The sequence below is a fragment of the Dermacentor silvarum genome, chromosome 1, assembly GCF_013339745.2.
Source record: "Dermacentor silvarum isolate Dsil-2018 chromosome 1, BIME_Dsil_1.4, whole genome shotgun sequence".
In the NCBI taxonomy this organism is placed as follows: Eukaryota; Metazoa; Arthropoda; class Arachnida; order Ixodida; family Ixodidae; genus Dermacentor; species Dermacentor silvarum.
In genome coordinates, this window is record NC_051154.1 from 145,461,161 (window position 1) to 145,474,603 (window position 13,443).

At 47.3% G+C, this 13,443-nt stretch overlaps 2 protein-coding genes across 2 annotated transcripts in view; one reads left to right on the forward strand and one right to left on the reverse strand.

Annotated features, from left to right (window-relative positions):
- The window catches only part of LOC119436200 (luciferin 4-monooxygenase), a 70,374-nt gene extending 64,469 nt beyond the window's left edge, over nucleotides 1-5,905 (forward strand). Inside the window, exon 12 of the mRNA XM_037702982.2 lies at nucleotides 5,686-5,905. The gene's annotated coding sequence lies outside the window, so the exon portion shown is untranslated. The remainder of the gene's footprint in view (nucleotides 1-5,685) is intronic.
- The window catches only part of LOC119436199 (meckelin), a 61,147-nt gene continuing 53,424 nt past the window's right edge, over nucleotides 5,721-13,443 (reverse strand). Inside the window, exons 24-30 of the mRNA XM_037702979.2 lie at nucleotides 12,811-12,927; nucleotides 12,443-12,559; nucleotides 11,948-11,978; nucleotides 10,981-11,069; nucleotides 10,666-10,768; nucleotides 9,250-9,392; nucleotides 5,721-5,848 (exon numbers count right to left, since the gene is read on the reverse strand). Of these exons, the coding sequence (XP_037558907.1) occupies nucleotides 5,768-5,848; nucleotides 9,250-9,392; nucleotides 10,666-10,768; nucleotides 10,981-11,069; nucleotides 11,948-11,978; nucleotides 12,443-12,559; nucleotides 12,811-12,927 (681 nt within the window). The 3' untranslated portion in view covers nucleotides 5,721-5,767. The remainder of the gene's footprint in view (nucleotides 5,849-9,249; nucleotides 9,393-10,665; nucleotides 10,769-10,980; nucleotides 11,070-11,947; nucleotides 11,979-12,442; nucleotides 12,560-12,810; nucleotides 12,928-13,443) is intronic.

Sequence of the window (13,443 nt, forward strand, 5' to 3'; positions counted from 1 at the left end):
GTACAAACGCCGTTGGTTCTCTTGGGAGGTCAGGAGGTGAGCGCGGGCAATTCCGCGTGCTTGGGCTGCCCCGGTGATGGCGTCAAGTGCATATTCGATGGTCTCTCCTGCGGCGGATGGAAGGGATGTGTCCAGTGGCGATGTGGGTTCTCGGTCGAACAACAGGAAGAACAGGGAATAACCAGCAGTGTCGTGACGCGAAGAATTGTAAGCAAATGTGACATAGGGTAGGGCAAGGTCCCAATCAGTATGGTCGGACGAGACATAATTTTCAAGTATGTCTGTCAGGGAATACCAGACGCTCCGTGAGACCATTAGTCTGTGGATGGTAAGACGTAGTCAGCTTGTGCCTGGTTGAGCAGGACTGCAGGATGTCGGCGATGCATGACTTTAGAAAGGAATGTCCGGCCACGGTCAGTGAGCAGTTGGTGTGGATCTCCATGCTGCAGAATCACGTCATGTAAAAGAAAATCAGCGACATCTGTGGCGCAGCTTGTTGGAAGTGCTCTGGTGATGACGTAGCGCGTGGCGTAATCTGTCGCCACAGCGACCCACTTGTTGCCAGACGTTGATAGAGAGAAAGGGCCAAGTCCAAGCCAACGCGAAAGAACGGCCCCGAAGGAATGTCGAGCGGTTGAAAGCACACGGCAGGGAGTGTCGACCGTGTTTTGCGGCGCTGGCATTTCTCCCACGCCGCAACGTATTTCCGGACGGAGCGGGCAAGGCCTGGCCAAAAGAAGCGTCGGCGAATCCGGTCGTAGATGCGGGAGACACCGAGGTGACCTGCCGTTGGTAAGTGATGAAGTTCTTGGAGAACAGCTGACCGGAGGTGCTTAGGAATGACGAGGAGTAGGGCAGGGCCGTCCGGGCGTACGTTGTGGCGGTATAACACACCATCCCGGAGAACAAGCAAGTGAAGGGACGAATCAGAAGGTGAAGATCCCAAGCGATCAATGATGACGCGAAAGGTGGCATCACGGCGTTGCTCGACAGCGACGTGTAGCAGCGGAGAAACGGAGAAAACACAAGCGTCGGCATCGGTGTCAGGGTCGGCGGGTGGTTCATCCACTGGATAGCGTGCTAAACAGTCGGCGTCCCGACGTAAGCGGTCTGACTTGTACATTACTGCATAGGAATATTCTTGTAGCCGCAGAGCCCAGCGACCAAGCCGGCCGGTAGGATCCTTGAGTGAGGAAAACCATGGAGCAGAGCGCGCGGTGGTCCGTGATTACAGAGAAGTGGGGGTCATACAATAAGTATGGGCGGAATTTGGAAACCGCCCAGATGAGAGCCAGGCATTGACGATCTGTAATCGAATAGTTGCTCTCCACTGCTGTGCACGAGGAGGCGGCTAGCGTAGGCGATAACACGATCACGTTCCTGTTGGCGTTGGGCTAAGACGGCTCCGATACCGTGACCACTGGCATCAGTACGCACCTCTGTAGGAGAGGACGGGTCAAAGTGGGCCATCATAGGTGGCGTGGTGAGAACGTTGGTCAGGTGGGCAAACGTGGCAGTTTGAGCGGGGCCCCACTTACACGGCACGTCCTTCTTCAGAAGATCAGTAAGTGGTCGGGCAATCGCTGCGAAGTCTTTAACGAACCGTCGGAAGTAGGAGCAGAGTCCTACAAAACTTCGGACGTCTTTGACAGACTGAGGTACAAGAAAAGACGTGACAGCACGAACTTTCTCCGGGTCTGGTTGACTACCAGAAGCGTCGACGAGGTGGCCCAGCACTGTAATCTGGCGACGACCGAAGTGACACTTTGAGGAATTCAGTTGGAGCCCAGCCTCGCGGAAGACTTGAAGAACAGCTGATAAGCGCTCAAGGTGTGTCTCAAATGTGGGCGAAAATACGAGAACGTCGTCTAGCCAGCAGAAGCATGTTGACCATTTGAACACTTGAAGCAAAGAGTCCATCATACATTCGAACGTTGCTGGGGCGCTGCATAGACCGAATGGCATAACTTTGAGAGAGAGAGATGGTGAGTAAGGCAGGGAGGTTAACGAGATGTTAGAATTCGGTTTGCTACCCTGCACTGGGGTAGGGAAATAGGGGTTAGAAAAAGGACAGAGAGAGAATGATAAAGAAAAGAAAGCACACACATAAAAAAGCGCACAGGCCGGAAGAGCGTTCTAATCACAGTCGTTCAGTTAGGCCGGTGGCTCGCAAGAAGCGCAGAAGCGCTTGTACGGCCTTCTTCTGTGACGTTAAGTACAGTCTGTGGTGGAGAATTCTTTCTTCCGACAGAAGCCGGTCGTCCAATTTGTTGAACGCGTTGTTGAGAGATTGTCTCTGCACACTGTACTGCGGGCAGTCAAACAAAATATGTACAATTGATTCTTCATTGCCGCAGTGGTCACAGGCTGCGCTGTCGGCCATTCCTATGCGGAACGCATAGGCGTTGGTAAACGCAACGCCCAAGCATAATCGGCACAAGAAGGTTGCGTCTCCTCGGCGAAGCCTTAATTGATGGTACTCGAAGGCTTAGTTTTGGGTCCAGAGAGTATAAGCGAGCATGCGTGAAGTGCAGCTCATTCCATGGTGACCTTGTGCGTTGGCATAACTTTGAATTGATATAGACCATAAGGGGTGACGAAAGCGGTCTTCAATTGGTCCTTTTCACCCACATAAATCTGCCAATAACCAGACCGAAGGTCTGAAGAGTAGTTGGAACCGTGGAGACAATCGAGGCCCTCGTCAATGCGAGGCAAGGGGTACACGTCTTTTTTGGTAATTCCGTTTAGATGCCGATAATCTACGTAAAAGCGCCACGTGCCATCTTTCTTTTTGACAAGCACAACGGGCGACGCCCAAGGGCTCCACGAGGGTTCAACAATGCCTTTGGCAAGCATCTTGTTCACTTCATCTTGAATAACATTACGCTGTGAAGCAGAAACTCGATATGGCCGACGATGAATAGGGCTTGCATCAGCAGTATTGATGTGATGCTTAACAATTGAAGTCTGGCCCAATTGTCGATTGTTGAGGTCGAATATGTCGTGGTAGGAAACCAAAATGCGACACAGAGGTGCTGCTTGTTCAGGCAATAGGTCCGCAGTAATCATGGGACAGAATGTTGCGTCGGGGCAAATAGCATCCTGTGGACATGGTGAGGAATCCGAGCAGACGTCCACCGAAAACGCCGTGACGTGGTCATCTCCTATAGCACGCAGCGTTGCAACCGATATGCCTTGGGGTAGAACTTGCTTTGTCAGGCCAAAATTCACGACGGGGAGGCATGCCCGGTTATCGGCGACGGTTACGATGGAGTGGGGCACAGCGATGTTGCGCATCAAAAGGACATCAAGTACAGGTGTGGCGACGTAATCACCATCAGGCACAAGGAAATATGATAGCAAATCGACGAAAGTCAAGGCTTTAGGTGGCAGGCGCAAGAAGGCGGTCGTACGAAAGTTGTTCGGCAGTTCGGCACGAATATGCGCGAGTTCGAGGCAGTTCGAGAATAAGTTCGAGGCAAAGAGTACCGGCAGAACACTCGATCAAAGCTGAATGCACCGTAAGAAAGTCTAGTCCGAGGATTAGGTCATGGGGACAATTGGTCAGCACTGTAAAACGAACTGGAACGTGGCGGTCGGCGATACTTATACGGGAAGTACACATTCCAGTAATGGCAACAGTGCTGCCATCGGCGACGCGTACGGCTCGTGTAGGAGCAGGCGTGAGAACCTTCTTTAGTCGACGACAGAGGTTAGAACTCATCATGGACACCTGGGCATAATACATATATATATATATATGCATGCTATCGCGTCCACCTGCAGCCCGCTTCGGGCGGCGAGAAAAAATACGATTAACGATTGCACAGTGCCAGTCACATAACCCTCCATTTTCTGCCATTTGAAGCCTACCTCGGGTTACGGCGTCCTTAATTAAGGTTGAGCCTAGCGCAATGCCTCGCAGGGCAGCTGGAGCGGCTGAAGGCTATAGATGATGATGATAAGTGGTTCTTGAGGGAAAGGGAAAGGTTGACGCTATCTTCTGCAGCCCTTGAGGGAGCACGGCTCAGCGCTATAGGAAAGAGGGCGTGACCTGTTCCAGGCCGATTCTGCGAGAACGAGCACTTAAGGAGAGAAGGCTGATGCCTTGATGTGCACTCTCTTCCCGCGCGCCGGAGGTCACGTGATCTGCTTAGTTTTGGAATTCCTCCATGTTTTGGAGGCACGGCTCAGTTATATATGGTAAAAGGAGCGGTAGCACGGAACGTTCGCTTGCGAGGAGTGGCCGCTTGACGTCATTCTGCATCCTACAGTTTCCCTGACACTACGCGTGTTTAGTTAGAGAATGTTCACTTCAATTTATGCTGCCTGTGAAACTACCAGTGTTCGAGTTATTCTTAATACTTTGTTAACGTTGTAATTGACTCTAATTATCCACTGCACCGACCTACCTCGTTGATATTTATGAAGCCAGACTGCGCGAGGTGAGCTATACTTGACTGTTACGTCAACGGCACGCACCAACGAATCCACTATAGCTAGTGCATGTCCCGGCCACGCCGCCACGCTTATCCACCCTCGTTTTGCGCGTTAAAGACGAGTCTTCGCCATAAAGGTGCGCCACGGCGACAAGCTTTTGTGCTATCACTGAACTGCTCTCAGGCGTGTTGTGAACCAACAAAATTGATTGCGTCTTATCCAGTGCGACAAGGATGCCGATGTGGGTTCGCTGGTGCATCTTGACTAACGGTGCATGGTGGAGGAAAGGAGGAGGCCACACACAGGACGCATAGCCCCTATGTGTCCAGTGTGCCTTCTTTTGTCCTCTCTTTCTATCTCTCTCTAGGCTGTCAATTATGTCGGCGGCAGCGACATTCATATCGGCCACCGTTCCTGCGCCACGGTTCCAAGTATAGAAAAGTGCGCGCTGTTGCGGCGATATTGATAAGGGAGCTATGAAAACGCTGCTATCAGGCCATTACGCAGTGACGCCGGCCAGCAGTAAAATTATTGCGGCCAAGTTGCTTCGACCAGGATGCCGGATCAGGCCGGACATTGAGTTGGTTCATTTGCAGGGCGTTTGAGCGCACTAATTCAACACGGAATTAAGGATTGAGGAAATGTAGTGTGGTGCGTACAGAATAATTCGATGTTTTCTACCAAAGTCTAGAATTTTATTATTTGAATATGTTCGAAAAATATGATATGGATGTATGACCCCTAAGACCTCTTGTACAATACATTGCACATTCACTCAGAAGCGATTACACAAAATATTCCTTCTGGGTATGAAGTATGGTGCATGTGTAACTGTAAAGAAGTGGTTTGCTCATATCCTTGTCATCTGCTTTCGAGAAATTTCACACTCAATTGATCTAGACCTCTGTGATTTGTCGCATTTGTCGCTACCGCTACCGAAAACATCAAGACATTATATCCCATAGCTGTGTTGTGGTCTCAGGAGCACCATTGTACGTCAGTTTTGTCCGCGTAGATGGCATCGGTATTGACAAAAAAAATGGCTGAATTTAGCAGAGACATCCTCTGTATGATAAGCCACTAAAAAAAGCAAGCCCTAGTGATTTACTAGTTCTCAGTGTACGAAACCTCATAACGTTATCCTTTTACTTGCAGCTACAGCCTCATTTATCTCGAGCACTCCTTTTTATTCCATGTTGTCACAGTACCACTCTGATGTGTCAATTTCATATGCATTCCCAACAGACGCCACCTGCCAGTTGAGGGCCAGCAAGTGTAACGGCAGGGATGCTCTCAGTGGCCTTCAAGCGCTCGGCTCCTGCTCGCTTCACCACAGAAACCTTTCGTCTACGAGCGCCTTCTTCACCAGGTTCCGTCGGCTAAGATATCGTCGCAGGCCTTCCAGCATCTGTAATAAACCAACTGGCGTTAATGGAAACAAATATATAATATTTGACATTGCAAATACGTCAACTCATTTTACTGGGAAAGAAAAGAAAAGAAAGAAAGGTAAAAAAATTGTAGGACTACAAAATTTGATTTCTGAACTAAACCATATAGTTCAAAAGCTGCGCCCGCTCAATGCCACAAGAACAGTGAAACTATATAGTCGCAAATAGGTTTGCATGAACAGTGCTCAGCGGTTGAAACCCGGAGTGTGTGATGGCCGGCACTTTTTTACGCCACCGGTGGGAGCTGGGGACACCGAGCTCATGCATTTTTGTATCACGTGAAAGAGAGAATCTTTTTGCGATGCATTGTGAACGCATTCGGCCACTCAGCTATAACCCAGCGATCAGGAGTGGCGCAAAAAGCGCCGGCCGCCATGCGGTCCGAGTATCGCGTTTCAATCGCTGAGCAACGTACATGACATTGAAATGTGTTTTGCCCATGGAAGCACAGTAACGTTCGAAAGCATGGACTAAAATGGCTGAAAGTGGCGGGAAAATGCCACCCAGCACCACCACCGACCACAGCGTCCAAATCTTGAGACGCCACAAAGCTCTCGCGGCACAAATTAACGTGCGCCTCAAAAAAGCGATTTGGCGTTCGGCGACGAACGCGCCCATTCTAGTACTAAAACAGGCGAGAGAACCAAAGAAAGCTATTCGCTTTAAAACAGCAGAAAGAGCCAAAGAAATTAATTCGGTTTATTAAAAGAATTACGCGGGCTTTGCTGCAGAGAGGATATATGCTGCAGAGTAGCGTTTGCTGTTTCGTTGTGTAAATGCGTCAAACGGCAGACCCGGCAAACAGTATACAGGGTGTTTCATTTTAGCTGCACCAAACTTTTAAAAATTGCCTGTGGCAGATAACACAATTATAATCCTTGATCTAAACTACTCGATGAGGCGGCCATTACTTCCACGAGAAATCAAAACGCCTAATTGAGTAATTAGCATAATTACGCTAGTTAACTTTTTAATAAATGATTTTACGGCACATCTTTCAATCTACGAATTATAGCCGCTGAGTTCGCAAGGCGTATCCACTTGGGACGAATTCTCAGGACTGAACCAGTTTCGAGATATTAATTTTCAAAGTGTCCGACGAAATGCATGGGCGTTCCAGTTAACTTTGTGCGTCAATGCATAAAACAGCGTTTTCCTCAAAAAGTCAACTGGAACGCCCATACATTTCGTCGGACACGTTAAAAATTAATATCTCGAAACTGGTTCAGTCCTGAGAATTCGTCCCAAGTGGATACGCCTTGCGAACTCAGCGGCTATAATTCGTAGATTGAAAGATGTGCCGTAAAATCTTTTATTAAAAAGTTAACTAGCGTAATTATGCTAATTACTCAATTAGGCGTTTTGATTTCTCGTGGAAGTAATGGCCGCCTCATCGAGTAGTTTAGATCAAGGATTATAATTGTGTTATCTGCCACAGGCAATTTTTAAAAGTTTGGTGCAGCTAAAATGAAACACCCTGTATATGCAGGAGGTGCACAGATGGCTTTGCGCATATATGCCAACTCGATGTACGTGTGCTGTCCTGTGTTGAGCCATGTCGGGCGATGACGCAGTTTTCCTGATACGGAAGTCAGCGGGGACCCGCCCCTCGAGAAACGCCGTTTGTGCGATAAATAGGAAACTCCACAGCCTCAATTCCAAGCACCAAAGGTGCCCAAATGCGATAGCACATAGTGGTTTCAATACCACGGAAATAGGAGCCACGTAAGGTTTTTTTACTATGCGTGCGCGCGCGCGTGTGTGTGTGTGCGTGTGCGTGTGCAAAATTAAATAAAAGGCATCTTTGATGATCTTAATTTGCTCTTTTTGTAATCAACCTATTACTGTAAAATTAACTTTAAAAAAAGTCGCAGTTACGCCTGAAAAGCGAAGCATCGATTGGGATAGCAAATGCACCGGCGCACGATGACTCAACGCCAAGATGGAGATCCCAATCATCGCCAACAAAAAGAACCAAGGTCAGACATCCAATTCGTGGCACTAACTTTCGCTTACTAAAGCATCAATCGGTGCGTTCAGACCAGCTGGGATGTGTGAAACACGGCGCTATAGAGCCCACTCGCGAGGTTCGTTATGTGCTACGTGTGATGACTTCGACCGCAACGAGACCCTTCAACAAATTCTGTGTGACTGACCTCGCTGCAGTGTACAAAGACGATCGCTCGCGTCTGCGCTAGCTCGCTTTGAGCCAGGCCAATCAGAGCAAAGCATTTTGGAATAACAACCTCAGGCGATCTCAATAGAGGGCGACCAAGGCACTGCTACAGTGTTTAAGGACAACAGACCTGCCAAGCGGCTTTAGCCTGAATATGTATTTTACAGCACGTGACTATGTGCTGCGATAGTGCGTGGTGATGGTGATCCGCTGTGATCGTGTCAGTGCTCACTGTCTCTCTCTTCTTCATCGAAATGAAATTAAACGAATGAGATTTATGCCCCTGAAACACGAGCGAACTAAAGTCCTTTGAAGTAAACCCCTTTCCTTTAAGTTGAAGAATTCTCTTATCTAAAGAAGCGTCGGCGCTGAGACACGTTGCGGCGCGGTCTCCTTTATATGTTTTCAGTAAGCAACGCAGCAAAGCACATGAAATTCCATCGTTAAACTGAAACTTACAAAAGGTTAAAAAAACATAGTGTATCTCGTCAAGTTGCGTCACTGCTAACAATAAAACCCTTTTTACAGGCACTAAAATTATTATTCAGGCCTCTCTATTTTTTTTTTCTTTTTCTCTTTTTTGTCAAGTTTTCTCTGTTCTACAAGCTGCGAACGGGGTTATCCTTTTAGGCCCGTAAAGGAGTTCGGATATCTCCAATTCCGCAAGGGACCCCTACCAAACAGGAGATACCCCTTCGCCGCGTGTCACCGCGCGCATGAACGCCTTTCCAGGGGCGGTATTGTGTAAGAGTCCAATTAGTGGACTGTCCATTTCGGCTGTCGCTGATTGGCTGCTGCTTGATGTGCAGGAAGGTGCCAGCCAGACTCCTTCCTGCACGTGAAGCAGCAGCCAATCAGCGACAGCCGAAATGGACAGTCCACTAAATGGACTCTTACAGAATACCGCCCCAGTAAACGTTCCTTAGTCCAAAGGCTTGAGGAGTGCCCGTGTGTCAGGGGTAGTACCCTATAATGGTGACGGCTACTCCTTTTCACATAATAGTAACAATAATGCTTTCTTCTTTTCTTTCTACCTGCCCTTTTCCCCAGTGTAGGGTAGCAAATTGTATTTTCCGTTCTGATTAATCTCCCTGCCTTTCTCCTTTCTTTCTTCTCTTTCTTTCACACCTAAGAAAGTACGGATGGGCGCTTTAGGTTTCAACTGGTCCCTTGAAAGCTTACCTTGTCCACAACGTACGTGAGCGTCGCAGCCAGGACAAAGTCACTCGAAGCAAAATCAACAACGCAAAACATCAGCAGATCCCAGAGAACGAGGGTGAACTCGTGGCCATGATAGATCACAGCGTCGAAAGAATGACCATTATCTGGAAAACAAAACCCAGTTGTGGAAAACAAAACTTAACATCCATTTTTTTCCCAACAGTGCACATATGCAGTGATGAACGGGCATGCTTACAACTCAAGAGAATACACTCTGAAAGCAGCGCAGAACTTGAGACGCGGACGAGTCAGTAGATCAGACAAGCGCTTGTGTCTTCTGATTAATCTCTTTTGCGCTGTTTTCAGTATAGAGCCTAACCAACTAGCGCAAACCGACGCTTTACTGACCAAAATAATCGCATCGTAGCGGACTCAAGAACGCCGTAGTCGGCTATTATAGCCTGAAATAGAAATATCGTCACCCACTTGAGAGCAGCACGTATAGAATTCTGAGAAACCCAGAAAGCATCGAAGTTGAGGAACATTTCATCCTGTCCCGGGGCCTAGGGTGGTAATGCGGATTTGGTGGTTCGCCATATTCGATTGCGATGAAGTGTGGCGCAACACCAGAACATGGACACCAGGGGTAGGAAGGGGCAGGTGGGGGCGTATTCTGTAAGTGTCCGCCTAGTGGACATCTCTATTTCGCCTGCTGCTGAAGTGCTGATTAGCTATCTCCTTCCCACGCGTACCCCAGCTCAGCCAATCAGAACTTCAGCAGCAGACGAAATGGACATGTCCACTAGGTGGACCCTTATAGACTACCCCCCATGACACATGGACTTGGACACAAGTGTGTCATTCGCTCATTCTTATATATCCATGTCCTGATTTGCCATGGCTATCCCCAGCTCGAGCACGCAGAGACTACTGTTTCCGGGACGTTTGCGCAAAACGCTTCCAGCTTGTTGTCGATCAGTCCCACAACAACACTGGCGTCATTGTGCAGGAGACAGTCCACTAGCACATAGTATATATTGTCAATGGTGGCAAACCCTTCACTATTTCGGCGTTGTTTCCAGCGGGCGATCTGTCACGCGAGGTGTCGCGACAAGCCAACAGTCAAGGCGAGAGCATATTTAACTTCATTTCACCCAATGTACCATCCTAAACGTATGGCCCAGTGGGTGTGATAAGCCCTAGGCCTGCTATAAGCACTTGGAGACCTGCGCTCTTATTTGCGTTATCTGTTACCAACACATATCGAATCACAAGTGCGCTTTTTAGCAGTCTTATTTCTTCGTGCATGTTAGGGGATAGGTCAAAGCTGTTACAAGTATTTGTTTCGATTTGTTTATTCTTCATCAACTTAGTCGACACAGTTTGGCCTCCGGCTCTCTAGGCACATTTACTTTCGCTCCAATACAGAATACTTACCATTGTAAAAGAAGCCACGGTCGACAATATCATTGAACTCAATATCAAGAAGCTTTTCAAGAACTGTTCGGTCCTTCACCGTGTAATCAACATCCTTTAATGACTGGAATGAATAAAAAAGTCAGTTATGTAGCAAATATGCATTATCTAAAGAGTTAGATGCACAATACTGTGCGACATTGCTACAGAAAACGCACCTCTGCACCACGTATTTAGCTAAAACAAGAACCTCCATATTACTTCGGAAATCTATGCAACCAGTGTTGCGTGATGTATAGCGCATGCAAACATTAGTACAGGGATGGTCCCACTCACATGATCAAGGAACGCGCACAAAAATTTTGTTACGACATTGTAAGTATTCACTACGGTGTCGATGTTGACCCTTGAAAGATGGCCGTCCGCTGAAAAATATAACGTACATTAGTAAGGATGTTTCATTTTTTGCCGAAAACTGCACAAGCGCGAGTGCCTGTGGCGGGTAGCACAATTATAACCCGTGAGCTAAATTACTCGATGAGGCGGTCATTACTTCTACGAGAAATCAGAATGCTTAATTCAATAATTACCATAATCACACTAATTAACGTTTAACTTTATTACTTTACTGCACATATTTCAATTTACGAATTGTAGCCGGTGAGTTCGCAAGGCGTATCCACTTGGAACGAATTCTCATGACTACACCAGTTTCAAGGTTTTAATTTCAATGGGTCCGATGAAATACATTGGTTCTTCTTTCTGGGGTTTCACGTGCCAAAACCAGTTCTGATTATGAGGCGCGCCGTAGTGGAGGGCTCCGGATTAATTTTGACCCCCTGGGGTTCTTTAACGTGCACTACAACGGTGCATTGGTGTTCCAGCTATTTTGTGCTTCAATGCATAAAACGGCATTTTCTAAAAAAAAAAAAAAAAGATAAGTGTAACAACAGTGCACATTAACCGCAATTTTGACGGCGCATACATATCTCGAAGCCGATGCCATCCTCAGAATTCGTTGCGAATCGATATGCCTTGCAAGCTCACTAGCTAGAATTCGTAGATTTAAATATGTACCGTACAGTAATTAATCAAAACGCAATTACTGTACTTATGTTAATTATTCAATTGAGCATTTTGATTTCTCGTAGAAGTAATGGTCGCCTCTTCGAGTAATAAACTTAAGGGTTAGAATATTGCTATCTGCCACACATGATTTTTTAAATTTTATTGCGGCTAAAAAAAAACACCCTACAAATGAAATTGAACACAGGCTATGAAAACAGGATGCATCGATACTCACCATTCTGCATTCTGTCTGGTGCTTGTGTATACTAAAAAAAATGGGGGAGGGGGAGCAGTGAGCAAATAATTTCTTCCACTACGAAGAATCAAATGTAAAAAAAAAAATGTGACAGCTGGTGGTACCATCAATATTTTCATTCTTCCGGTGCAGGTGTAGTCAGAAGCAAGCTGGGCACCGCAGTAGTAAAACGTCATGAATTGCCGTGCCATTTGTAGTGCGCACCGGGAAAGTGCTTCCGGCATTGACTTTCTGATTACAGCATCGCACAAGCTGTCGAGGATGAGACAACAGAAGACGGCGCACGCTCGCCGTGATCAGTTCCAACCGGTGATGCTAAGTTGTGCTCCAAGTGAGTAAGGCCTAAGATTTACTGTATGTTGAAACATATACAACTCCAGTGAAGTCACAGTGCGCCCGGTCCTTGTGTTTATGACTGTGCCTGTACATCCGGGATGAAATAGCTGACCTTAGAGAGTACATATTGTCACTTACTGTAGAAAGAGGTCTCCTCATTCGGCAGTACTGTTCGTAAATATGAACTGGAAGTGTCATCTGAAAAGTTTGTTGTTCCGTGTCAGGCAGCAGTCCTCTATGGCCGCAGAGGTCCTCCTGGATATTAAAATGCATGTATATGCACAGTGCCACGAAAACTAAATAATTGCGTTCATTGTATAAAGCGACCAACAGCTGGCACCGCATGTCTAGAGAAGCTCTAGGGCAATGCCCGCATCCCGCATTTAATTATTTTTGGCAATGGATTCGCACCAGAACCCCACCGTTGTGGTCGTATAAGTTCCGAATTTTATACGTGTCCCCATTCTGGCGCGAAATATCTGCTGCATGCTGTTTGCTGCACTTACCTCTTCTCTGCGCAGCAGTTCGTGCATCTCTTTCATCGAAACGTCAGCATGACCCTGAGCTGACCTTCCGTGAATGTAGTACCCAAATTTCGGCTGGACAAATATGACCACACTGATCTGCACAAGGCGACAAACAGTACGATTAAGCACAAGTTCACAATAATCTGGGCACAGCTCTTAACTGGCATTGAAATATGGGGTGAGGGAAAGGGTTAGCGTGACCACCTAGCTCTCTTTTAATGTCATCTATAGCGATCGCCCGTCCCCTATGTACTAGTCCATCACTTCCGCCCCTCTGTTATAATAGACACGGGCTGACATTAAGGAATAATTATATTCTTCTTTGGGCAGTAGTTATTATATATGCCGTTTACTGCCCCACTTCATGGCCGCTGCCATGTTTGAACACGCGACCCCGCCGCCATTGAGCGCCTTATGGCGTCTTCCCGATAGCGGACGACGTTAGCCACCATAACGAAGTGTTGAGTCAATGCAGAAAGAGCTGCTTTCACTTTCTGGATAAATTATAATTACTTGCCAGTAATGCAATGGCTTTCATCGGAAAGCGCGAACGGAACGTTAGCGCTGGTGATAATTTACACACAGCCTAATTTTAGCCTGACAGCGGTGGAC